Genomic DNA, 27375 nt, shown 5'->3' with positions numbered 1-27375 from the left:
ATTCCATCATTTGGCAAAATAAGTCTTAAGCGTTTATTTGACTAAAATAGCCAGCCACTGTATGAAACATACAGTTAAAACAATATTTTCAATACATCACAAGGTTGACATTTTGCATAAATACTTGGTATGATTTTATCCTTTCCTAGGCGTGGGTCTTACAATCTGATCTGACTGCAAGATTGGAGCCTTCATTTTAGGGTTCCCTCTTGCTTCTCAAGCTCTTCTAAGGATACCACAATAGTAACTAAAGAATTGATACTATAAATAGCCAATAGTTAGAACACCAAGTAGAAGTAGTTGATGCAGCAAAAACATGTTATTAAAGTATTTCATCAAAAACACTATGTGTAAAAGTAATGAGTAAATCTTTCCAGGGTATTATTTGCAAAAATCAGGTTCCAGGATAACATCTAAATGTATTTCTTAACTTCCTAAAATTATTCCCAGATATTTAAAGAGTCGGTACTGGAGTTAATGGCCAAACTCTGACCAGTTTCAACAAACAGGATTATTCTATCCTTAGCATATTGCTAACTCCTGAGCAATCGAGTGAACAATAAAAATGAACAAGTGTAACTTTAGTTCAGATGTTGAATATTAAATAAAGAGAACACTGAAACAAGAATAGCCGAGTGGACAATGAAATACCACCTCACATTTCAAATGCAATGCTAATGCAACCTACAGATTTTTGTAGATTCTCTCCATTGTAATCCTCTGTAAGTCTAGAGCTAGGATTACAATGGACCCTTTAATCAGGCAAAAAGTTTAGGTTATGGTTAAGATAGAAAAAAAAAGTGTTAAACCAATTAAAAGCACTGTCATGACTTTTCCTCTTAAATTCTGGGAAAGCGATGTTTAGATCTACATTCCCCCTTCGTTACTTTAATTCTTAGCACTACAGTATTGTGCTGATGCATGAAAACAAAAACCTAAAAAACTGACTAAATCATTTTAATTCATAGTAGTGAAGATGGAAGTAGAAAGTACACAAAAAACAGTGAAGAAAAAAAATTCCTTCATCTTAGACATTACCACTGAGAGTTACAAATTTAAGAAATTAAGTATATCCTTCACTTGACCACCTCCTTTCAAACTACTATACACAGATCAAGAAAAAAAAATTTAAATATAAGCAAAACCAACCAAAAGAAGTATCATAGTAATTCTATGGGTGCACCCAAAGGAAATGTTCTAGTGCTGCCCAAGTGCCAGTGCATCTGTAAACACATTACAACCATGTTTTTAAAATTAAAATTTTTAAGATGACCTGCATGTCAGATGGAATAAAGCATTCATATTATCCACAATTTGAAAAGCAAAAGCATTAATCATCATATAGGCCAAGATGCATAGAAAATAATTTTGGTGAGAATCATACCATCTATTAGGATTAGAAAGGGTCCTTATTGATAAAAATATGGCCAAAGTTCCATTTTAAAAAGAGTTCCACAGAAACTTTTGGACCCAAGCAATAAACAGCAATGATTTAAAGCAGCTTCACAAAGCAAGCTTTAACAAAAAATAATTGATCTAAGATAGTAACATTTTGAAAGGAATTCTTTCACTGGACAATGTCTTGCACTTCTTTGGCCATATTTCTGCATTTTTCCTATTAACACTAGCATAAAAGAAAGAGTAACAGAAGATATAAACACAACTCCATCTTAAATTCACTCTCTCATGGATGTTTCCCCACCAAGAATCTCTTAACGGGTCATTTTACAGGACTTGTGGTGTAATATTCAAAACACAAAGAGTAAATTATGGATGGAGTTTCAACCTTAATCACATTTCCTTAACGCATTTGTCAGAACCTTACCTACATCTGAAAATGTTTTTGTAGTATAAATAACAATACTACCACCATCTTTAATCTAAATTTAATTCTGAAAAAATGTTTCATACAGGAATTATAATCATAATGTTACCACATAACATATGACATACAAAAATTCCTTAACATAGTTTAAGGACAGTAGGTCATACATACTGTATAACATCCTTTACAGATACAGAGTCCCCTCTTTTAAGTAACTGGATTTAGTTTCATTTAGCTCAGTTCTTGCATTATATTTCCCATTGTCAAGGTGTTTTTATACTTTACAAGCAAAACAGTCCGAAGTCTGGGATGAACACTGAGCCATGCAATAGTAGACAGACAGCCTTACATTGAAGCAAACCTCTCAAGTGCAGCAACACACAGAGAAAGTAACAACAGTTGGTCATTATGTTAGCAACCTTTTATCTCAAAATGTTACCAGTGGCAAAAAGTAAAGGCATAAATGTATATTAAATGAGTTATAAAACTGATCCTTACCTTTGTATCTGTTATACAATTGTTCTAATTTCTTTCTGTCTACTGAATTTTTCATGGATTCTTTGTAGTACAAGTCTGGGTTCTGGAAGTAGTTGTCTGTTGCCACTTCTAGTTTCCACTCATTCTGCATTAAGCAGTATATAGCAGTCCTTTCACCAGCCTGGGTAAATGCCATAAACTGGCGGACCTTGTCCTTCTGAGACGATTTAAGCTTATGCTTTGGGATGCAAAAGAAGCAGGAAAGCCAATGAAGCTAATCCAGAAGTTTGTTTCAGCACTCTACTATCAATGCCTATCTTAAAAGGGGCTTAGATTTCTTGGTGAGTGATATCTCCCACTTCAGAATTACAGAAAGACAAAGCCTTGTTCTTCTGCAGTTAAAGACAGCATTTTCTTCTGAAAACTGAAATGCCAGCATTTCTATGCACACTGTCAGCAGCAAATATTTTGGCAATAATAAATTCCGATCACTGTTTTACTTGTACACACAGAAACATTTTTTAAAAAGTGTCTGACCTCTATATGTTCCATTTCCTGTAAGGTTTAAAACTTCTTTGGTTAAAAACTCTAACCTCCTCACCCCCACAAAAAACCCCAAACCCCACTATGACTTTGACCAGTATGCTAACATGCTGAAAGTAAGTTTATGATTAATAAGTTCATGATAACAAAAATTTTCATAAACATGACTCTTTCAAATTTGAGATTGTGTCTGTAAAGGCCTTGTAAAAAACTGAGTGTTTACTCTGAATAATCTTAAGAGTTTTCCTATTTTTTTCCAGTACTAATGAACAATACAATATTTTACAATTGACCATTTAAAACAAAGTTGCACATTTCACATCTGAATGTCAGAAACAATTGTTGCTCCCAAGTTAATTTAAAAGAAAACACAACTCCTAAAACAATGAAGTCAGATATTTGCTCTAATTTATGAAACTAGAAAAAGCTTTTGGTTAGATGTACAAGAACTAATACCAGTATCTCGTCTATTCTCATAATGTATTAACTGCTGTGCAATAATCAAAAAACAAGGATTTACAGAAACCAATAAGTGTTTTTATTAACTGCAGTAAGCCAATGATCTACAATGACCCAGAGTGTACTGTTGGAGAACAGGAAAGTGGAGTTAAAGATGACAAAACATGGTATGAAAGAGTTTTTACAACTGCTCTCTGCAATACTTTTTTTCTTTTTGCTCCTTTCTTCTCTTTAATATTTCTTGCTTTTGTTAACTGATAGGTTTTACAAGTTATCTTGTGGGGACATGACTAAATCTTAAATCAACAAGCAAGTATAACATTAAGCAAAGACTTTCTAATCTCACAGCATTAGAAAAAGCTATCACTTATGCAGTTTTCAATATTACACTACAGTCTGACTGTACATACATAGTTACTATTTACTGATTATCTCTTTAAACACTAATCACAGTAACCCTATTAGAAGGTTATTGCAGTTGGCCATAAAAGAGACCTGCATCACACACCCAACATGCACATATAGCTCTTTTCTTTGAAATGTAGTTCCGACGATTGAAAAAAGTGACGAAAACAAAACTGGAAACAACTTTAATTGCAGTGATGGGGAAAAAAAAAATAAAAAAACCCTATAATAGAGTTTACAAAGGCATTTTGAAAGGACCTTTCCTATTCCAGTTCAAAAAATGACTTATGTCAAGACCCACTCAGGGAAATGGAAATATCTGAGCTCCCAACTCAAATCCTGCACAGCTCATGCGAGATCCCAATTAACAGTAGGTGACGCGGCGCGAGGACGAAAAATCAGCTCTTCACATGCGCAAACCCACCAACTGCACCTCACCTGCGCTGGGCTTATTCCATCCTGTTCCTGGCTGATGCTCACCTGTCTCTGTACCTTTTCTTGGGGTGCAACAGGGGGCGGGGGGCACCATGACAGCCCAGCGCAGGCAGGGGGGCAAGTTCTAACCCGGACAGAATGAACTACACCAAACAGGAGACTTTGCCACACCTTTAAGTTCTCCTGTGTAATGTGAATTTTCATTCCCACCTAACTTTGACAATCTCTGCTCTCTGCCTAATGAAGGGGGAGTGTGCTCAAAAGCTTGCAGAGAAATAAAATAATTTGTTTGCAAAGATCTCATTGGTCTAATAAAAGATATCAATCACCTCTTACACCAGCTTTGATGCCTCTTGGAAAGAGATGCCTACATGTCACCCCCCCCCCCACCTCCTGGGCCCCTGAGGAGCAGGTGGGTTTTCCTGCACCCTTGGGCTTCAACCAGAGGCAAACACAGGCACTGCAACCACCAGGCAATGCCTTGAGGCCAGGAACTGGGACCAGCAGAGGCTCATCCAAGCAGTGCTCAGGGACCCCAGAGACAGGGGGGGGAGAGGAAGGGGGAACGCCCCGCCCCCTCCCCCGCGCGGGTCACGGGGGGCCCTGGAACGTCACAAACCGACACAACCGTCGCCCCCCTCGGGGGCCCCTCCCCCACGGGGACCCGGCTCCTGCCTGCCCGAAAAAGGGAAAGGGCCGCGGGGCGTCAGCGCCCAAAATACCAGCCCCGCCCCCTACTCCCGCGGCCCGGCCCCTGCCCCCGGTGACCTTCCCCGCTCCGACCCCCCCGCGGGGAGCGCGGGAGGCAGTGACGCCGCTGCTGGACCCACGCACGGCCTCCCCTGGTGGCCGGGCGGGAGTGGGTGGCTGGGCCGGGCCGGCCCAGGCCAGGCCAGGCCAAGCCAGGCTTTTCCCACCTACCATTTTATCACCGGTGCTTTGCTCAACTTCACTGCCTAGCGCCGCCGCCGCCGCCTTCCGCGCAGGCGCGGCCCAGCCGCCTATCACCGGTCGCGAGCAAGCGCCAGGCGCGGAGGGGGGGGGGGGGGGGAAGGAGGACACGGGGGCCGCGCGGGAGAAGCCCCCCCTCCGCCTGCGCGGGACTGGCGGAACGCTGCAGGCGGTGCGCGAGCCCAGCGCGGCGCGGACTACCACTCCCGTGGTGCACCGCGCCGCCACGGATGAACCGGTGACTATGGCTCCCGTGATGCACGGGATGGGTGGGAAGAGCAGGCGACTCCAACTCCCGTGGTGCACCGCGTCCCTCAGCAAAGCTGAGCCCTACCAAGCCCGGGCTGCCTTGCGCTTAAAGGGGCCGCGCCGGCCCTCGGTGAGGGCGTGGCTGTGGATCCCTCCGGTCCCCGTTCCCCCTCCCCCCGGCCGCGGCAGTTGGGACGCTTGTTGCCGATGACGTGGCAGCGCCCGCCCTGCCTCGTCCCCTCCACACCCTCCTCCTCGGCTCCTCCCGCTGCAGGTGTGGGCGGATGCGGTAGCTAGAGACGCGGGCCGTGCCCGGGATCCGCCGCCGCGGTAGGAGCAGACGCGGGGCTCCTTGCTGGGGGAGTGAGGAGGGGGCCTACACACAGCCCGTGGCCCCTCGGGGCGGGGCCGGGGGGAGGCGGTAGAGGAGGCGGGCAGCTGGCCTTGGCTCGGGGGTATTACCTGAGCAGAGCGATGCTGGGGGATGGAGGGTCTGAGGGTCTTGTGGCTCCCGAGAATGTTGATGGGCATCAGCGCCACCTTGAAGTTTGAAATTCGCACCCTGGAAACCTCCTCTGCCCACCCCCACTTGCCACTAGAGGCCTGGTGAGCTGGGGGCAGGACTAGGAGCTGTCGCTGTGACTCACCACGGGCCAGGGGCAGAAGTTGCACACAAACCAGTTTAAGCAATTGGGAACTAGCTTACACCTGTAACGGAGCAGAAGTTCAGTGCAGTAAACCTCTTTCAAAGCGGCCAGAACCGGTCAGAGATCAACCTGATTGGAGGTCAGATCAGGCTTCATTGGTTTAGGGCAAACTGATTGATGAAACTTGTGATTGAGGGAGCTGGGGGCCAGCACAGGCTTCTGTCTCTGCTCTGTGGGTGGGTGAGTGAGAGAGCCTGGGATCCTGGAGGGTTTCAGCACCTTAATGGAAGGGGAGCTGGGTCTGGCAGATCGGAAATGATCCTGCACTCAAGTGGCGTCACATTTAGCCGCATAACGAGTGCTTAAAACCGTTTTACGTTGTTAATGTGCGGACAATCCAGCAGTTAAGAGGTGCAGTAGCCGCCCAAAATGATTGTGTAACAGCAAGGCCCTGAGAGAAGAGGGAGTGCAGAAGAGCTGGGGTGTTCATGGCTGAGGGTCCCCACCGAATGCTCATATTTCAGGATGGATTAGAGACCAACTCCGGAGTTGTCAGACATTTCCAAACCCTAGGTTTATAGCTTTTTATCTCTGGATTGTTCTTTTTTATCAGGTGATAATTACGTTGCAGGTGTGGCCTGGCACTTGCCAATGAGATGCTGATATATATACAGTGTTGCAGAGGCCTACAGCTGGTTGTTATAACTGGGTAGTCATTTTGATCATGTGATGATACTTTGCATGTGAGACCAGTCTAGATGTCGTACTATGGTTCACTGGGTCAGTCTGTGATAATTACTCCATGCTTATGGCTACTGTTAGTTAGCCCAGGCCTAAATGTATGGCACAGTTCACAAGTTAATTGAATGATATATGTAACATGTGGCAGGGGTCTGAGAGAGACATTGTTAACTGCACAACTGCCTGCTATCCAGCAGAAGGGTAGGCAGCGTAGTAGTTTGAGCCTTTTCTACCTGCTCAAGGAGGTTTTTCAGTGACCTGAGGATCAGAGTGGGCTCCTACAAGAGATTGAAAGAAGGGCTCTTGCCTCAGGGTGAACCTAAATCATATAAGGGTAAAATCAGAGGGTGCGTTCAAATGTGCACACATGCAGGGGAATGTGTTTCCCACAGCATAAATAGCAGTGGCACATATTTGTGCTGCTGTCTTTTGCTCCAGGGTGTGTCCTGCATGTGTGCTCTAGTGTGTTACAAATTGTCTCAGGTGGGCCAGGGGTCCCAGCAGTCTTACTGGGGACCTCCCAGTGCAGCAGTGGTGCTGATCCAGCTGCCTGGGGCAGCCAGGCTCCATTTCTGGTGGTGCATGCTGCTGTTGCATGTGTGACTATGCTTTTTTTTTTCCTGTGGCTTTTTTGACACCAAGACCCCCCTGGTGTCAAATTTTGGCGGTGCACTGCAAATTAGCAGTATGGTGAATGGGTCCACTTCTGCTGCATATGGTTTGCAGTGCCTCAAACAGCTTTGAGGTACTGCAGACTGCATGTGTGTGCTTGTCTGGAGGTGCTCAGAAAGGCTAAGGGGCAAAACAGGTTAAAATTAGCAAGGCATAAAAGGCAACCAGAAGAGGAAAACAAAGAAGAGTTAGGGATCTATTATGGAATGGGTGAACTAGTGACAACAGGGAATACAAAGAAGGCTGAAGCTAGGTCCATCACTGAAAAAGGCACTTTTTGGATTCTTAATTAAATTCTTAATTAAATGAAATTTTAACAGGATGCTGGGAGGTCTTGCCAGAACTTTTTAAGAACAGGTTTAGGAATATTTAGGTAAGATAGTTGTGTTCTTTATGCACTGTAGGATGCTTTTAGTCATCTTGAGCTAGCTAAAGTAATCTCTGAACCATCAGTGATTATCTTTGAGAATTTGTGGGGGGAGGGCAGCAAGATCCCAAAGGATTGGAGAGGGGCAAGCAAAATGCACATTTTCCCTTCTTGTTGAAAGAACCAGCAAGCTTAGCTTTGATCTCTGGAAAGGTACTGGAACAAATTTGTAAGCAGTTAACTTGCAAGTACCTCAAAGATGAATGAAAAGAAGAAACTGTTACCAGAATGTCAAGACCATCTTGTCAAACCAATCTCATTTTCTTCATTCACAGGGTAACTGGCTTAATGGATAAAAGAGCAGTAGATGAGAATTTTCTTAACTTTATTAAGGTTTTTGGCACTATCCCAAGTGACATCTTCATGAACAAGCTAAAGATAAAGATGTCTAGATGTAATCATAATCAGGTGAGTACAAAATTGGTGGAAAAATTGCTCTCAAAAACTACTTATCAATTGTTTGCTGTCAAACTGGGAGGGCATCTCAAGTAAGATCTTACAGGGGGCTTTTGTGGCTTCAGTTCTGTCTGGTATTTTCATTAATGATTTGAGGACTGGAATAAAAATACTTTTTTAACAATTGTGGATCACATTAAATTCACCTTCCCCCAGGGATGCGTGCAGCAGTGGGAGCTGCTGCCCCTCCCTGACCCACCCCAATGAGCCACCTGCGGCTCCGTCTTCTATCTTGGCTGGGCAGCACCTGCCCCAGCCCCACTCCTTCCCTTTCTGTGAAGGCCTTCATCGGCTCCCCCACCCCCATGCCCCTCCCATCCCGCTTACCAGCCAGACGCTGCTCTCCAAGCTGCCAGGCTGCATATTTGCTATCGGATCAGTATTGGCTGATTATTTCTGGTTAATAATCAACCATTGGTATCAGCCAAAAAATCGTTATCAGTGCACCTATATGAAATTATATAAACGTAAATGCAAAGTGCCAAGTTTAGGAAAGAAAAATCAAATGCACAAATCTAATGTCAGCAGAAAAGCTTCTGTGTCTTACAAAGAATCACTAAATAATGGTGAATCATAATTTTGAGTTTCAGTGAATCACCAATATTCTGATTTTAGGGGAAGCCAATTTCAGCACAGCCCACAGTGAAAGGAATTATGCGTGGGAGGTAGTTATCTGTTCTAGTTGGTATGGGTGAGGGTGGCATTGCTTTGGCATTGGATTTTAAGAAAGACAGTCAAACTGGAGAGCCCCCAGATGACAGTAACAAGATTGAACACATGTTTAGAAAACATGACCGATGAGGAATAGTTTAATGGGTGGGGTTTTTCTCCAGAGAAGGGAAGACCTAAGTAGGACAGAAGTTTTCCTATCTCCAAGCAAGCTTGTGTTCAAATATTAACACCTTGGATATTGATGAAGGAAGAGAGTAACAAGTCCTGTAAGTGGTGACCAGACATAAGCCAATGTATAGACTCCACTGAAATTATCTCAAGATCAGGGATCCTGCTTTCATTTGTTTAAAAATTAAAAATTCTCTGATTAAAAACTCCCAAATCCACCTTTTTCCACAATTAAAATGAAACGCCACTATATATGTATATATCAGTTGAGCACAATGTTTTATTGATACATTTAGTTTTAAAGCAGGTTAAAGCAGCCTACCAGTACCTTAAAATTTATTTTATTATAATGATTAAATACCTATATATTTTGTGTTTGTTTGATTTTGTTATTTTTTTTTTATCCTGGAAAATCAGAGTTCCCCCTGTCCTCTTCACTCACCAGGACATGGGTCTATCTGTGGCTAGTCCCCTGCTTGCCCCCCTTGTTTTGTGCTGCTGAGCAGCCCTGATAGGCCAGTGCCTCTCACTCCCAAACCACAGCCCCCTCTAGCCCTGCCATCATGACCCATACTTCTCTGCGCTACCACCTCCATCCCTGCCAGCAGAGCTGGCCTTGGGGGTGGGCAGCCAGGGCAACTGCCCAGAGTACTGAGGTGGGGAGAGAAAGGGGGTGTCACAGCACCTTCAGTGTGGCTTAGGAAGGGGCAGAGGAGGCTGCAAAGAGCCAGGGATACTTCTCATTCCCAACCCCAAACCCCTGCTGCCCCCAGCGTTGCTGGAGGGAGCCTCCAGCTTCCCAGTGTTGGGGGCAGGGGGTGTCAGTGTGGAGTGGGGTCTTTCTGGAGCTTGGTCCCTGCCTTGATGGTGCCAGGCTGCTTCAGACTTACCAGAGCTTGGCCGCTGATGGCCTGTACCAGCCCCATGCCATTGGGGCCATGTGCCAAGCTCCCGTGTGCCTGGATTGCCCCTGTGCTATTGGGGGGCACCCAATGGTATGGGGCCATTCTAGGCCACCAGGGGCCAAGCCCTGGTGAGCCCAAACTGACCCTGCACTATTAGGGAGGCCCCCTGATGATACAGGGGTGATCTGGGCATGCCTGTTAGCTGCATGTTAGGGGACCATGGAGGGAGATATGCTCCCTCAGATTCCTGTGGTGCACAGGGCTGCAGTCTCGCCAGATTGCTAGACTTGATGCTGCCACTGCCACCCTGGCTAGGCATAACCCCCAGGCACAGCCCCCACTGCCAACCCTGCCCTGAGGGTGCCTGGTCTGGCAGGCAGGGGCACAGTGCACACTCCCTCCCTCCTTCACTGAATTGTTGCCGATGCCTCAATCTAGGGGCCCAGGGGTGCAGCCCAGCTGGACCCAATGCCCTACAGCAAAGGGGTGGCCATGGCAGCACAGAGTTTCATAGATTTCCTAGACGTTAGGGCTGGAAGAGACCTCATAAGATCATTGGGTCCAACCCCCTGCCCAAGGGGTAGGAATGCAGCTAGGGTCAAAGGATTGCAGCAACATAAATGTCCAAATGTTTCTTGAAAGAGTCCAGAGTAGGTGCTTCTCCAGGCTGAAAAGTCCTATAGCTCACAGCCTCTCTTCATAAGGCCTGTTCTCTTGCCCTCTGATCATGCATGTGACTCTCCTTTGGACTCTTTCAAGCTTATTCCTAAGTTGTGGAGCCCAGAACTGGGTGCAGTACTCCAGCTGTAGCCTCACCAAGGCCAAGTAAGATGGGAGGATGACATCCTGGGTCTTGCTTGATATGCATCAGTAGTAAGTTGTGCCCTCTACTGTGCCCCCCCACACATTGCTTATGTCTCGCACATCCCCCAGAGTTATCTGCAGGGAGGAGCTCCCACTACCCTGCCTGACTATTGCTAGGTGTGTGTGTGCACATTGCACCCACTGCCTTTGATCTCCCTCCCCACAGACCCAAGCAGCTCCTTGCAGGCTAGAACTCTGCCAGCCTGCAAGGGGAAGCTTGTGGTTTCCCACTTGAAATTGGAACTTCTGGGTCTTTTTCCTTTAAAGGGGGACATCTGGGTTTCTCTGTGGGAAATGGAAAACCCAGATCCCTGCTCATAGTATTCTACGTCACTTGTTTCATTTGAACTTGGGGGGCGGAAAAAGCCCTGGGATATTCCTTGAAGGTAGCTAGTCCAGAGGTGGGCAGTTATTTGGGCTGTAGGGTTACTTTAATGAGTTTTGGTGAGCTGTTGAGGGCTGCACACATGGCCTGGCACCAGGAACTGCACATTTCCCCCTGCCAAGCCCTGCCGCCCCGGGGAGGCTGGGGCAGCTCTGCCGAGCGGGGCAGGCCCTTCCCCCATGCTTCACTGCAAGCCAGCACCTGCAGCTCAGCCCATACCGTCATCAGGGTTCCTGGTATGTGCATTCCACCCTGCAGTTCCCAGGAGCAATGGGGGCAGGGCAGGGCAGGACAGCATAAAGGCTTGTGGCCAGGCTTCATCCCCCATGTGCAGGAGCTGGATGAGCCACACTCAGGTGCTGGCAGCTGCTGGGTACAAGCAGCCCCACCTGCCTACCCAGGGTTGCTGTGGCTGAAGCTGGAGCCATCATGGTCTGAGCATGGCTTGAATAGGGCCTGTCATGGTGCCAGATGGGCAGGGTTACTTCTGCCCAGCATCCCACAGTGCCTGGGAGATGCAGTCCAGCTCTGCAGGCCTGGGGCGCCTCCTGCCAATAGAGACTGGGGCCTGAGTGTGACTCAGCCAGGCCTTGTGGGGCTAGAGTGAATTTCCTAGGTGCCACAGGGGACACTGGGTGGAAGCAGCCCTATGCACCCAACACAATGTGGCAGATCCTGGGTGAGGTATGCTCGGACTCCTGCTTCTGCTGGTGGGCAGCAGCTCTGGTTCCGGCCTCTGCTAGCGTTGGGTGGTAGTGGGTGGGCAGGGCTGCTTCTGCCCAGTGTCCACTGGGGTGCCAGCTGGAGCTGCTGCCCACCACACCCACCAGCAAAGGTGGGAGTGCGGTTTGCCCAGGGTGCCGTTTTCCATCTGCGGGCCAGATTAAATCAGTTGGTGGGTCGGATTTGGCCACGGGCCATATTTTACCCACCCCTGAGCTTATCTAAGCCTTCCTGAAACAGACATATGTGAATTCTAACAACATGGCGTAATGTAGCATTGGGCAACTATTTCCCTCTAATGTATCAAGGACATTGCAATCTCTAATTCAGGAGTCAGCAGCCTTTTGCCAGCATAGACTGTGGGTTACAACCCAGGCCTTGTTGAAGGCTACAACCTGGAGCGGCCAGCTGCCTGCACTTACCCTCTTCACTGGTTTCTAACCTCTGTCCATCGAGGATCAGTGTGGACATGATGGAGCAGCAGTCTCTGTAATGGAGAGGATAGGTGACATGGTGCAGCTCCCCTGCCAGATCAGACATTTGAGGCCACTGATCCCCCATGCCAGATCAGACTTTTTTGGGCAGGATCCAGCACACTGGTTGTTAGTTGCTGACCCCTGCTTTGCAACTGATAGTGTACTACAGGGCAGACAGTATCTTCTAGGTAAGCTGGTTCCAGGCAATCATTATTGTATTCCATTTATGGTCACCGTTGCTTATAATTAATTTGACCAAAGTTCAAAATTGCAGTTGAAGAGGAAACAAATATTTATTTATTATGTTGAAAATTAGCTGAAATTTAATTATTGATATTCTGCAATTAAAAATAGTAAGTTTAGATGGCAAGCACATTTTTACAGGTAACTTAATTTCACTTTGTTGGATATTACATTTGTATAAAATTTCTAAATCAATGGAGTTTGCGCAGAGTTTACCGTGGTTTGAGAATGTATAGTAGACAGTTTCAAAAACAAATACTTGTTGTTTCTTTAAATTGAAGAACAGTCTTGAAAGGTCTTTTTTATAAAGAATTAAAAATAGTTACTAGCAAACTGACTTCTGAGTGATACTGATTTATTTTAATGTTCCCCTCAGAATAATTTTTTAAACACATTCTACATAGTGTGGTTTATGGTTGGAGACCACTGCATAGCTTCTGAAAGCTCATGGTCAGTGACTAAACATCAAGGCAGTTTCATTGCTATGTGTTCTGTATGCTGTAACCTCTTTGAGGCAATAATTAAAAAAAAAATCTTTATACTGTACTTAACATGCTTTGAGACCCTTGATAATAATTCACATAGACTTTTTAGTTATCACAGTCATAGAGAAGTAGGGCTGGAAGAGACCTCCAGAGGACATCTAGTCCAAGCCCCTGCCTAATGCAGGATCATCCCTATCCAAACTGTCCCATACATACAAACTATAATCTAAACTACATAAAACTAAACCTTTGTAATAGAAGTTTAAAAACCATCTATCTGGAAGAGGAATTCGTTTTTATGTTTTTAATTAAGTACAACCTTATCCTAACAATTTAACTGAATAATAGTGGGGTGTTGTTGCTTTGGTTTTGAGACTTCTATATCTCATAACTGACTACTGTGTCTGGAACTGCTAAACTTTCCAGCTTTAATGGATTTAAAGTGGAATAATGTGTTTTGAAGAGCAAGAAAACAAAAATATGTTACTAACCCAGGGAGACTTGGTTTTAACTATTTGTTGGTCTAAGGAGAACACATTACTTTTATTAAAGAACAAAGTTCATTGTCTTGAATGTGTTGTCTCTGAGGTTTTTTTTTTCCACTGTGGATCCAGGGTTCTGTTATTAAACTTTGTCTGACTGCTGATTTTTTGTATTACCTTTCAGCATAACATGTGTATCTGAGATGCAGAGAGCCTGTAGCAGAAGGCTTTGGACCATTCCAAGTTATGTTTCTCCGAACCGTAATAAAAAGTGGACAATGAAGGCAGTCGTATTTATTTCCTTATGGACGTTGATTTCATTGCTTTGTTGTCAATTAGCGAACACTGCGGAACATGATGATGTAGTAAAGCATGCAATAAAGCTGCATCGTGGGAAAGGAGCTGCTGTCACTCAGAGAAGACAGTGGGTCTCAGAAAACTGCAGAAAATTGTCTGGGCTCCTTCGCCAGAAAAATGTGGTCCTTAATAAACTAAAAAATGCAATAAAAGCAGTGGAGAAAGATTTGAGGCTATCAGATGAAGAGAAATTATTTCAAGTACATACATTTGAAATTTTCCAAAAGGAACTAAATGAAAGTGAAAACTCTGTCTTTCAAGCAATCCACGGACTGCAAAGAGCTCTTCAAGGTGATTACAAAGATGTTGTAAATATGAAAGATAGTAGTAGACAGCGACTGGAGGCCTTGAGGGAAGCTGCAATTAAGGTTAGTGATATAAAATTTTCTATGGAGGATAATATGGGAAAATTCTTAGCAGTTTTTCCAGTTTTATAATACTACTTTTTTAAATGCATTAAAAATGTGGAGCTACAGCAAGTACACGACACTTCTATTAAAGATGGAATTTTGAATGAAGCTAGAATAAATTTGTTTTCTTTAGATCAGTTGATTCTCACTCAGGGGGTACCATGGCACCATGGCTTCCGATCCTTTCAATGGTGCCAGGAGTGCCACACAGTGTTAGCACTTTTAGGTATGCAAACATGATTTGCAAGGTAAACCCAGAAATTTCAAAAGAGGTGTCCATAGTGTCAAAAAAATTCAGAGTTGGGGTCTTCTCTGGTGAGCCACAAGTCTCCCACCAGATCATTGTTGTTATGGTGGGCTTGTGAAAAGTTGGGTAGAGTGTAGTTGACAACAAGTTTCTAACCAACCTCCCAACATCCTTGCTGCCAGTATTTTGTGGGCAGGCAGAAACTGGCTTCTGTGGCTTATCACTTTCTGAAGCTCTGGCAATCATAAAGCTGACAAGATTTTTGGTTATTTCAATACATGCCTGCAAAGTTCTAAATAGTAGTGAAGCTCTCCAGAATCATAGAAAATTAGGGTTGGAAGGGACCTCATTCAGGGGGTCATATAGTTCAAACCCCTGCTCAAAGCAGGACCATCCCCAACTAGATTATTCCAGCCAGGGCTTCATCAAGATGGGTCTTAAAAACCTCCAAGGATGGAGATTCTACCACCTCTCTAGGTAACCTGTTCCAGTGCTTCATCACCATCCTAGTGACAGAGTTTTTCCTAATATCCAATCTAAATCTCCCTTGTTGCATTGAGCCCATTGTTTCTTGTTCTGTCTTCTGTCAGTACTGAGAACAGTCTAGTTCCATACTCTTTGGAACCACCCTTCAGGGAGTTAAAGGCTGCTCTCAAATCTCCTCTTAGTCTTCTCTTCTCCAAACTAAATAAACCCAGTTCCCCCAGCCTCTCCTCAAAAGTCATGTCCCCCAGCCCCCAAACCATTTTCGTTGCTTTCTGCTGAATTCTCTTCAACTTGTCCTTTCTATAGTGGGGGGAAGGGCCCAAACTGGACACAGTACTCTATTCTGCACCGGTGAGGCCACAGCTAGAGGGGAATAATGACTTCCCTCATTCTACTGGCAACGCTTCTACTAATGCAGCCCAGTATGCTGCTAGCCATCTTGGCAACCAGGGCACACTGCTGACCCACATCTATCTTATTGTCTATTGTAAACCCCAGGTCCTTTTCTGCAGAGCTGCTTCTTAGCCAGTTAGTCCCCAGGCTGTAGTGGTGCATGGGATTCTTTCGTTCCACGTGCAGGACTTTGCACTTGTCCTTGTTGAACCTCATGAGATTTCTTTTGGCCAAATCCTCCAATTTGTCTAGGTCACTCTGAATCCTAGCCCTACCCTCCAGTGTATCTACTGCACCCCCCTGCTTGGTGTCATCTGCAGACTTGCTGAGTGTGCACTCCATTCCCTTCTTCCCGATTGTTAATAAAGGTATTGAACAAAACTGGCCCCAGGACTGACCCCTGGGGCACACCACTTGGTACCAGGTGCCTGCTAGGTATTGAGCCATTGATTACTACCTGTTGAGCTGGACAATCCAGACAGTTTTCTGTCCATCTTACAGTCCATTCATCCAACCCATGCTTCCTCAGCTTGTTTGCAAGAATGCTGTGGGAGATGGTATTAAAAGCCTTGCTAAAGTCAGGGCATATTATGTCCATTGCTTTCCTCTCTTTCATTTCACTCTTCAGCTTCTTGACAAAGAAACCATCACAAAAGGAATATTGGAGCAATCTGTCTGCTTTCTTGAGAAGGCGACTTCGTTAGGTCACACTTGCCACACATTTGAAAGGTTATGTTTATGTTGGGACGGAAGTTCTTTTTAAATGGAAGTTTAGATTCTGGAGGAAGGGAGAGTATAGATTCTCTTGTGAGCTAGGTCAACATGTTATTTAGGACAAAAAAGATATTTTTCCTTTTACCTGACTGTTTATCTTAGCAGGCGTGTGGTTGGTTAAATAGTGTCTTTTCTCCCAAATTCATTCTTTATTATAGGAAAGTCAGTAAGGTATAACACTTGGGGGAGCAGGGGGTGGGGGGGAGAAAGCTTACTTGGTAGACTTAATATCGCTTGCTTTCACATTGTCATGACTGCATTACTTCCAGTTTTGTTTTAGTTTCTTGTGGTGTTCTAAACTTTGTATCTGCAAGATGTTCCTTTTCAATTTCCTACTGGGTGATTAGGTGCTGATTTCCAAGGATTATAGTAATGTTTCCTTCATTTCCTTATTCTGAGTGAACGGAAGTATTTACTAGCTGAGTGCTGGGCAAATTTCATATCTTGCTTGAAAAAAGTCAGAATTTTTTTGAAGGACAGCCAAAGAAGGCAGGCTAAAAGAGGAGTAAAGTGGTAGAGACTACTTTTGTTTTCCACTGCTGTTTAGGAAGAGAAGTGACAGAAACTTCAACTTACCTTCTGGGAGCTTCAGGTTTACTGGGCACCTACTAACCAGATGGTGATATGAAAAACAATAAACGGGGTCTGGGGATGCATCCCAGTAGAAATATGCCGCTGTTTCTTTTCTTAACAGCACAGGGCAGCTGAAACAAGATGGTGTTCTCTATAGGACTTTGCTCTGAATCTTGTTGGTAGACATGCAAGAGAATAGGTCCCAATTCTTGATGTATTAGCCAGTGGATTAAATTTGTCAAGAGCTTTTATTTTAATGTAATTTTTAAAAAGGCATCTCATTCCATACCATTGTGAGGCACAGTATAGTGGGTATACTATAGTGCACACTTTCACCTTGCACACAGTAAGAGATATGAAAATGTTTCTTCTTTTTAGCCATTCCTTATGTGACTCCCCTTGCTCCAGTGCAGCACTAGGATGTTTGCTTACAAAGTTATGGAGTGGATGGAAAGGGGGAGAAACATCTCGGATACAGTGGAAGCTGTTTCCATCAAGTAAACAGAGATAGTTACAACTAACTGTTCTGACTGAGGTGACAAAATGATTTCTTCTCTTTTTAATGGAAGGAAACGTGAATGCTAAATGCATCCTATGTTCTAGGCTACTGCCATCCAAAGAAGGTAGGTATCTGTGGATTAGGCTAGAGCTTGTGGATGAAGTTGGCTTTTCCCTCATAAATGGGACTTTTTAACAGAGCTAGAGAAGAATAAGTAGTAGGCAGTCTTTAGGAAAATTTATGAAAACACAAATGGTCGTTACCAGGAACCAGAGATGAAGAAATAAAGGCCAGCATTTGGCCTTGCCAACAGATAAAACCTTGTCTATTAGTTTTTATTCCACCTTCCCCTTCCTCCCCCCAATCCTCCACTTACTCCAGTAATGCCAACAGTGATTCACCTGACAAGGGTATTACTATGATAATATGATTGGTTTCTGACGATTCTTGAATGTGTTAATAAGGCTTGATTTTAACCAGGAGGTGGTTTGAAAGGGCAGACTGAAGTAACAGGTTTGACTTTAAACAGATTGTTGTCCCAGCATTAACATCAAGGGAGACTTAATCTGTTCCTCCTGACTAAATAAAATGGATTTGCTCACTTCAAGAAGAGAGTGAGCCCATCTATGAATGCAGGAATTACTCGTGCAATGCTGTTTTTCCCTTTGACCTTGATGTTAGCTCCATGAAGGTCCAAATAGCAGCTGTCAGTAATGCTGTGAATTTGGAAAAAAAGGAGAATCTTGACATGGTTTTCTAGTTTCCAAGTTCTTAAATATTGTTCCTAAATTAATACATCTCCAAAAGATTGAAATGCATCATTCTGTGATCTGTAATTGACATTTCATTCAGCAGGGGGTTCTGTTTTACTTTTATACAAGGTTTAATAAAACTTCTTAAGATTTGGTGTATTTTCCATTGTTCTGCTTGATCTGACTATCAAAGCCATACTTCTAAGTGTATATTGGCCCTGCAATTGATATTTCCTTGAAAGCACCTTGAGATGGCCCTTTTCTAATACTCCCTCATCTGGAGCCTTCCAATTGCTTCTAAACTGTAATAAAACAGAGTTTCCCACCTGTAATAAATGGCAGATAAGTCTTTTCAAATAATATAAACTGACAATTAAAAAAAACAATATTCCAGAAGAACTGCTGTATCAGCTGGGCAGTTCTAATATTCATAAAAATGATTTGTTTCAAAAGCAATGAATATAAACTTCAGGCAAGATCATCCTGTTCAAAGAGCAAAAGAGCACCTCATTTTTATTTGCTGTAAAATCCAATAGGAAGAAATGGAATATGTTGAGCTTCTAGCAGCAGAAAAACATCAGGTTGAAGCCATCAAGAATATGCAGCACCAGAATAAAAGCCTGTCCATGCTTGATGAAATTCTTGAAGATGTCAGGAAGGCAGCTGATAGACTGGAAGAGGAAATTGAAGAACATGCCTTTGATGACAACAAATCTGTAAGTGATAGTCTAGAAACTGTTTTGGCATCTGATTTATGTACACTCACTTTTAGTCTGAACTAAGTATTGAATTGATGCTGTTGTGGTGCCAAATTTATTAAATTTTGGTCACAACTTGGTGAGCTTTTTTCCCCTTAAATATTCAAATGTTATTACGTACGTTTTATCCTGCACCTCTCATAGATAGAGACTTGTGAATTTTTTTTACTGTTTGCCCTGAAGCTGGTAGTTTTTCTTCTCAGCAGTATGTTTGTTTCTTAACTGAAACTCATACAATTGCTGGTGTATTGTTTTTATTGTTGACATGCCTGTTCCACATCACAACATATACAATTTTCAAGGTCAGGAAGCTGATATCTAGGCTTGCAAGATACAGGATTAAAGTTTTATTTCTATTATTAGATGATGGTGGTGGTGGTGATGATGATGATGATAATCTCTTATTGAGAATATAATGGGAGATTTATTGTTTGGATTTATGGCACATTAGAACCTGCTTGCCATCCGATGACCCCACTAACCTCTCTACATTTTACCATCTACGTTCTATCACCAAGTCAAAATTCCCCCTTCTTCCCCCCTCTCCCTCCACTGACCTGTCTTGCAGCTATTTTCTCCCGTCCTCTCTGATCTTCCCTGCCACACATTTGCTTTTTCACAGACTTGCATTTTGCATGTTGGTTTCTATTCCACCCAGGAGAACATACCAGCAGACTCTCCCTATGCCTGGAGAAGGGTGTTTGTGCTTGTAAAGAGCAATTTTTCCAACTATTTAGTTGGTCTAATAAAAGATATCACATTTACCCAAAGAATCTTGCCTGCCTGATGGGAGGAGAAGAATTCTTGAGATTTGTTTTCACGGTCTGGGAAAAGAAATGGTGTACAAGGTAGAATATGAAACAGGTTTGTGATCTTTCAATTTAGTTGTATTGTTTTCATTCACTTCTGATTTCATTGCTTTTAATCCCTTGGTTTACTTGCAATATTGTGTTGGCATTCTACATATGATGGGAAGCATCCTCCAGGTAAGCCTCTGTGTATGTATTGAAGCTGGGAATTTAACAGCTTTTCCCTGCCACTCCCAGGTGGTGTGGAAGAAACCCAGATTTAGCTTCCGGTTGTTGCTATTCTTGCTAACTGGCAAGAGGAAGACTGGGTCATTTGTCTCTATGGGTTTTTTCTTCTCACCCGTTTTCCCTGTGTCTGCTAGGGGAAAAAAAACGAGGAAATGCCAGCTCAGGGCCTTTCTTTTGATCCTATTTCAGAATAGCAAAAAACATTTGGCAGGCTTTTTTACATTTTATTATCGTAGATGAGAGCAGAGAAGGACCTGGGAGTTGCAGTAGAATTTAAGCTGAATAGGAGCCAATGGTGTGCTCTTGTGGCAAAACAAAACCAAAAAGCAGCAGCATCCTGGGTTTTTTCAAAAGGAGTGTCACTTTCAAATCAAGGGAAGTGATTCTTCTTCCACTTAGTTCAGCACTGGTGAGGCCTCATTTGGAGTACTGTGTCCATTTTTGGGTTCCACACTTCATGAAGGATGTGGATGGACTGGAAAGAGTCTAATGGAGAATGCAGAAATGATTAGAAGCCTGTGGTTTGTGAGGAAAAGCTGAAAGAGCTATGGTTGTTTAGTCTAGGGAAGAGAAGACTAAGGAGGGATTCGATAGCAATCTTCAAATTACGTGAAGTGTTATTTAGGACCTTGTTACACCTCTTGGTGAAAGCCACACAAATGTTAATTCACTTTGTGTTGTTTGGCTTAGTGGAGCAGTCGCACATTAAGGCAAAAAACCTGCTCTCACTGCCCCTCACCTGCACAGCTGTGACTTGCCATTAAAGACTTTGTGAGCAGGGGCAGGACTAGGAGCTAGGGGAGGCATAGTCTCACAGCTCCCACCAAGCAGAGCAAATGCTGCAGCCCTGGAGTGCCTGGTAGCTGTGGTGCATCCTGCTGCTGCTCAGACCAGCTCTGCTCCCAGTGGGAGCAGGGTGAGCCAGTCTGAGTGGGGGTGAGGGGAGGGGGCACTGCTTTCCCACCACTGCTCCGACTGGCTCTTCTCCCAGTGGGAGCAGAGTCAGATGATCTAAGTGGGGTAGGGACACCCCTTCTCTGCTACCACCACTCCAACTGGCCCTGCTCCCAGGAGCAGAGCTGGTCTGAGGAGTGGCAGGAGGGAGGCAGTGCCATCCACTTGGGCTGGCTTTCTTTGCTCCTGTTGGGGGCAGCACCAGCCCCAGCAGTGGCAGAAGCCACCCTCTGCAGTGCCAGGCACTCTGTGGCTGTAGTGCTCCCTCTGCCAGACATTCCCTGGGGCTAGATGGAGGCACTGTGCCCCTGCATCCCCACTTGCCCTGACTCAGGAAGGCCCACTGCCTCCTGGGATGCTGAAGGACTTTAACTTGGGCAGAAAAGCAGTGGAGAGTGGCTACAAATTAATGGAATAGGAGCAAATTTAGGCAGATTAGAGAGAATCCTGTCCTGGAGTGGCATAGCGTTAAATCAAATAACAAGTGCTTTAAGATACTTAAAAGGTGTTACCATGCAGCCAGTCCAGGAGTTTCAACTGAAAACAATTCAACTTTATTAAAAAAAAAAAAAAAAAAAATGAAATGGAATGTTTCAACAACTACAAATGATGGAATCTCAACTCTGGCAACAAGCTTACCATTTAATGAAATAAGTTGTGATAAACTACTTCAAGGTCGATCACTATAATTATTTTTGTAAATTCTGGAGAAAATCTTCCAACGACTTTAATTTCTCATTTCCTTCATCCTTCCTTTCTAAACAGATATTTTTAACAATGAAATTTATACTTCTAGGAAATGTTGAGGTTTTGTTTTGTTTTGTTCTTTCCATGTCAGGTAAGAGGTGTTAACTTTGAGGCAGTTTTAAGGGTGGAAGAAGATGAAGCAGACTCCAAGAGAAATATTTCAAAAAGAGAAGTGGAAGACGATTTAGGTCTTAGTATGCTTATTGATTCCCAGAACAATCAGTATATACTTACCAAGCCCAGGGATTCAACCATTCCTCGTGCTGATCATCATTTCATAAAGGTAAATTGCTGTGGGAACTCTTGCCTACTTTTTTTTCCCCCTGCCCAGCACCTCCTCTGACCCGTGTGTGTGTGTGGTTTTGGTATCCCTCCATGTCTTGGATGTCTTCCCATTATTTCATGCTTTCCATTTTTACTGAGGTTCTGGCTCTACTTTATGCTAAGGTACAACAGGACATGTATGGATGTTTGTGGCATGAATTTGGTGTATGTGCAACATGCTCCCTTGTGTCTTGTATTAGTTTGATGAGCTTGCACCTGTGGGACAATGTTCCAGACTGATGGGACTGCTATGAAGTCAGGCTATGACAGGTCATAGTCAGCTCACTGGCATATATCATATTTACTTGATTTCAACATGAGGCGCCCCCCACCCTGTTCAACAAAGGGGAGGGTAAGAAACAAAGTCTCATCTTGGAATCTAACATGAGACAGCTTCAGCTGGGGGTGGTGTGAAGCAGTGATGTTCCACACTGATCTGGGTGCGGGGGGAGCCCCAGAGCTTCTCCTAATCTGTTCTTGCCCCACACTGCAAAGAACAGCTGGCTTGGCCAGGAACAGCAGTGGCAGCACTTAGCTCAGGTTTATCTTTCCAGCACCTGCTGGTTGCCTGGCTCTGGTTCCGTCCTTCTTCTTTCTGTCTCCCCTGGTGGCTGGGAGGAGGCCCTGGAAGGAAGAACCTGTGTTCTATTGCTACTGTCCCCTGCAGATGCAGGCATGGAGGAGCCCCAGAGCCACTTATGATCATTTCTGCCCTGTGCTGAGTAGGGAGTCCGGCTCTGCCAGCTGCAGCAACAGTGTAGACAAGGGTTTCACCTGGTATTTATTTCTGTTGCAGTTTCTATTTTAAAAAAATATAAGGGCTTTAACAGTAATTCAGCCATTATTATATTAATTAGAGATGTTTATTAATTAAACCCAGCTAATTAAATTGATGCAAACACAAGGGATATTTCTATATAATATTGTTTTTAATAGGCTAAGTAAAGAATGATTATTCTTTGAAGCCTTCTTACAAAGCCTGTGCATCTCTCTGTCTCATGTTATGTGTCTGAAGAGATCAGTTGTAAACCTGGAGTGCCTATAGTTTTGGAACTCTGAAGAGAAAAGGTCACTGATCTTGGGGATCTCAGGCAATAGGATCATAGGGTTCTGTTTTTCATGAGAGGAATGCACAGCCTGCTTGAATATGGAGAATGTCCTATAGAAGTTAAAGAGACAATATTTTAGCTTATTTGAATGGAGAAAAGCTTAAGAACCCTAAGGTTCTTAAGTGTAATGCCCAAACCAAGCAGATTGTGGAGTAGTCAACTGGGAAATCATCATGAAGGCTCTGACAGTTACTTATGGGCAAGGGACAGAAATTACACATAAACCAGTATAGGTGATCAGAAACCAGTTCAAATCTGTAACAAAAAAGAAATTCAGTGCACATAAACCATTTTCAAAATGATCTTACACTGGTTTTAGCCAATGTTAATGGATGTAATGTCAGACTTAACTGACTTAGTTTGAAATCAATTTATTGAATTTCTGTCCCAGATCCCTTCCAGATTCAAGTTAACTCAGTCCCACAGCATCCCAGGATGCTTTTTTCTTCCCATGCAATGCTTTCCCCCCCTCCCCAACTTTGCAGGGTGGGCGGGCTAGCCTTGGTCCAAGCTGTCTACTCCAGCAGAGCAGGGAGACTTCCTCTAGTGCCCCCCACCTTCTGCCCTGGGCCACTGCAGGCATGTAGCTGCATTTCCAAAATCAGAAGTGAGTATCTGTTCACTTATTGGTTTGATCTACACAGCTTAGACTAACCTGCAAAGTTGAATCAATTCAGCCTTGGGCTTTTTGGCTGTCTGTACTTAGCCATTGTGATCTAGTAAATGAAAAAAATCTCAAATTCTATTTCCCATTATCAGAAACTCATATTAAGGTTATAGTAGCCCCCTTGATCTTCAGGAAGATTTGGAAACCAATGTATTTTACATTTCACAGCACTATCATCAGGCTTTTGGACTTCTTAAAAAAAACAAAACAATTTATTCAAGTCATCAAAACCACTAGCCCCTTTTTCAGGCCTCTGTGTATTGTGCATGCCAAAACATTCATTTTGATATTGGTCATTTCTACAATCCCTGACAACATCTGCCTAGAAAACTTTTATCAGTTATTCTCACCTGGGTAAAAAGAATGATGGACTTGGGAAATACCACTGGAGTCTGCTGTATCTTGTTTTCCTGTTTCTCATTTCCATACAGTTCTGACCATCCTATTGTTTCAGTACCCTCAAATGTTGAGATCCATAATGTTCAGTTTCCATAAATTTGATGATAGCTTTCTGTAACTGACAGCTTATGACTGTTCGCATATCCGTTAGGTGCATGAACCAATTACGTGCATAGGAACTGTTCTACCTGGCTGTCACTGTTTGCAGTGTAATATAATTGTATTGCATATTTAGTAGAACTGACTAAGAGTCATCTGTTTCAAAACTTCTAAAGCAGCATTGAACTGCTTAGGTCCTGTCACCTCAAGACTGAAATCTGAGAAATGGTACTGAGTGTTAATGAGATCTGAAATACTTCACACAGGTTGTTCCTGTAGCTAACCTGTATTTTTATGTTAAGGTAAGTTCATAGCTCCCCCCTCCCCCAGTCCTAAGTCTATGCACTTAAACCTGTATCCTGTATACTCCATTCATTTTTATACTGCTATTAAACTCTGACCATTAGAAGCATTTTCACAGCTTCTTCATGACTTTTACTGTAATGTGTATTATCAATTTTATACACTAGGACATTGTGACCATAGGGATGTTATCTTTGCCATGTGGCTGGCTGTGTACAATGATAGGATTGCCAACCATGTTTGGGTACATCATTTGCGGAGTGCTCTTGGGACCATCGGGATTAAACAGTATAAAGGTAAGAGAGTAAGCTTTCATGTAAATTTTAACCCATGTGTTCATTTTTAGGAAGCTTAAAGAATTTCAAGCATTCAAAAATTAAGTTGAACCCTGGAAAATCATGAGAATTTAAATGTAATACACTTAAGATTATTTTAATTTGCTCTCTGTTTCAGAGGCAAATTATTTCAGGGGGTTTAGAGTTAATTTGTTTCTGTTTTTTGTCTTTTCCCCAAACAGTTTTCCACAATCATGGAAGATAAACATTTTTATGTGAAAGCTGAGGTTTCTGCATAATGAAGCCTCAGCTTCTAGAGTTAAGAAAACTTAACACACTATGAAATTTGCAAAATAAACAAGAGTTCAGAAATTGAGTTTATTATTACATTAAAACATTTTTGAAGGCATGTTTAAAAAAACTGAACTTGACTAAGTTGCATTAACTCAAGGAACCCTATGAGGGAATTAATTTGGAGCACTTAACACTTACACTTCCATTTGGTGCACTTGTGCTGTAACAAGCAGTCATGTATCACTGTTTTGCTGCTCAATCTATTATTGATTATCATGTCTGCCCAGCTTTCTGGGAAGCTGGTCCACCAAGACTGCAAAATGATGTAGCAATTCCAGTTGGCTAGGCTAAGGCAGTGTAACAGCCCCAAAGAGATGAACTGTGGTCAGAACAGAGAAAATGGAGAAGGTTTTGCTGCCTTCCCTCTTAAGACAGTTCCAATGAGAAGCTGGCTTCTTATGGAGTTCTAGTAAACCTCTGCTTTTTTGTACTGTAGGTCCTCCTCTGAAGGCCTTTATGTTATCTGTTGTACTTCTCCAGAGTAAGATTGGTAAATTTTATAGAAATATGCAGACATAAAATTTGTTTCTTCTCAGTCTCCTCTGGCCATGGGATTGTGGGGGAAAGTGTCCCATTTTCTCATAGTCAATGGGGTTTTCCATGTGTTAGAGCTAGAGGTGCACTGATACATTGGTCCATATTGTATTGGCTCCAATTAAAGGAAAATTGACATTGTCAACAATCGGCTTTTTTTGGCTGATGTGGCTGATAATGTTTCTGATAAATGCCATATACATGCACACAGCCAGGAGTGCAGCCTGGCAGCTTGGAGAGCAGTATCCAGCCAGTAAGTTTGTAGGAGGGACGGGGCGTGGAGGGGGCAGATTGAGTTCCCCATGGTTAGGGAGGGAGTGAGGCTGGGGCAGGGAGAGGTGCTGCCCAGGTTGGGTGGGGTGTGGGATGGAGCCATGAGCAGCTTGTTTGGGGAAGGGGAGGGAGGCGGCATCTCCCGCTGCTGCATGCAGCTTAGGGGGAGGCATGGACTTTTCCTGCTCGGGGCTTGGGGTGGTTGGCATTGCTGGGAGGGGAGGCTATGGGGTGCCTGATGAATTTTGTGGTGGCTCTAGCCACCCTGTAGCCCCCGCCTCCCAGCACTGATGCCAACCACCCTGCTTTCCCTTCCCCGAGTGCAACCCAGGCCCAGCCCCCACCAGGAAGAGCCTTGTGCAGCCCCCAGCCCCAAGTGCGCAGTGGCCAGCCTGCCCTTGCCCTATGCACAGATCATGATGGGGAGGAGGCGCATGCTCCCTGCACTTCCCCCAGAGGTATGTGCAGCAGCGGGAGCCAACCCCTTTCCTCACTCCCTGTGCCCCCCAGACAAGCTGCGGCTCTGTCCAACTCCCTGTCCTGGCTATGCAGCACCTGCTCCTTCCCCTGCCCCAGCCCCAGCCACCCTCCCTTCCTCCCCGCAGGGGCCTTGATCTGTGCTCCACATGCCCCTTCCCCCCAACAGACTTACCAGCCGGACATTATTGTCCAAGCTGCCAAGCAGTCAGTTTGGTATTGGCTGATATGGCTCATTTAATAATCTATCATCAGTATTGGCCAAAATGATCTTTGTCAGTTCACCCACACTTACAGCTATCACTATTTTTTTTTTTCCTTTGGACCCTAAAATTGTTGCTAGGAAATGCTAGGTGTTGCTGCTGTAAGAATGGCATCTGTCCTCTCCACTTTGTTGTCACTGTCTGTTTTCTTGGTCTATTTTTTCCCTATAAGGAAGTTCCATTGTCAGGGAAATAAAGGCATGTAGGGGCTGTAAGGCAGACACAGAAGAGTATGAACTAGAATATAGCAGGAGAATTATAGCACAGAATCTTCAGGCCTGCAGAGCAATGAAGTAGTTAGCCCGAGGCCTCTTCTACATGTACCTTAATTTCAAGAGGTATGAATCCATATATAGTAGTTGCAAGTAATAAACATTGTTTATCAAATTTACATTATTTAATATAGAGATTCTGTTCACTAAATTATGGCTGAATTATTATTAAAGCCCTCACATTTCTTTACAAAAGTACAACAGAAATAAACACTGTATGAAATCTTTGTGCAAGTTAAATAGTTCTTGGCTCTTTCCTGTATTGTAAAATGAAAGAATTCCTTGAGTAAGGATTGATCTGCAGGATTATAATCAATTGATTACAAAGCACTTCACAAACACTGGAAGT

General features: G+C 43.8%; 2 protein-coding genes across 6 annotated transcripts in view; one reads left to right on the top strand and one right to left on the bottom strand.

The window, feature by feature from the left end:
* The window catches only part of DCUN1D2 (defective in cullin neddylation 1 domain containing 2), a 32598-nt gene extending 27272 nt beyond the window's left edge, over positions 1–5326 (bottom strand). The window contains exons 1-2 of one of the 3 annotated variants that reach the window (XR_016438466.1): positions 4148–5050; positions 2324–2540 (exon numbers count right to left, since the gene is read on the bottom strand). Coding sequence is in view for 2 of the 3 variants with exons in the window: in XM_090021813.1 (XP_089877939.1) it covers positions 2324–2540; positions 5066–5068 (220 nt within the window). In the remaining variant the exon portion in view is untranslated. The other 2 variants (XM_090021813.1, XM_090021802.1) reach the window with 2 other exon arrangements.
* SLC9D1 (solute carrier family 9 member D1) overlaps positions 5210–27375 on the top strand; it is a 60677-nt gene continuing 38511 nt past the window's right edge. The window contains exons 1-6 of one of the 3 annotated variants that reach the window (XM_090021780.1): positions 5210–5333; positions 8107–8239; positions 13875–14415; positions 18718–18897; positions 21769–21960; positions 24746–24874. In XM_090021780.1, the coding sequence (XP_089877906.1) occupies positions 13894–14415; positions 18718–18897; positions 21769–21960; positions 24746–24874 (1023 nt within the window). In that variant the 5' untranslated portion in view covers positions 5210–5333; positions 8107–8239; positions 13875–13893. Of the gene's footprint in view, positions 5334–5470; positions 5675–8106; positions 8240–13874; positions 14416–18717; positions 18898–21768; positions 21961–24745; positions 24875–27375 lie in introns of those variants that run through there. The other 2 variants (XM_090021789.1, XM_090021771.1) reach the window with 2 other exon arrangements.

Source organism: Crocodylus siamensis, chromosome 1 (assembly GCF_052110815.1).
Source record: "Crocodylus siamensis isolate JL-2025a chromosome 1, ASM5211081v1, whole genome shotgun sequence".
Lineage (NCBI taxonomy): Eukaryota > Metazoa > Chordata > Crocodylia > Crocodylidae > Crocodylus > Crocodylus siamensis.
The sequence above is the reverse complement of the archived record's forward strand: the minus strand, read 5'-3'. Positions and strand labels throughout refer to the sequence as shown.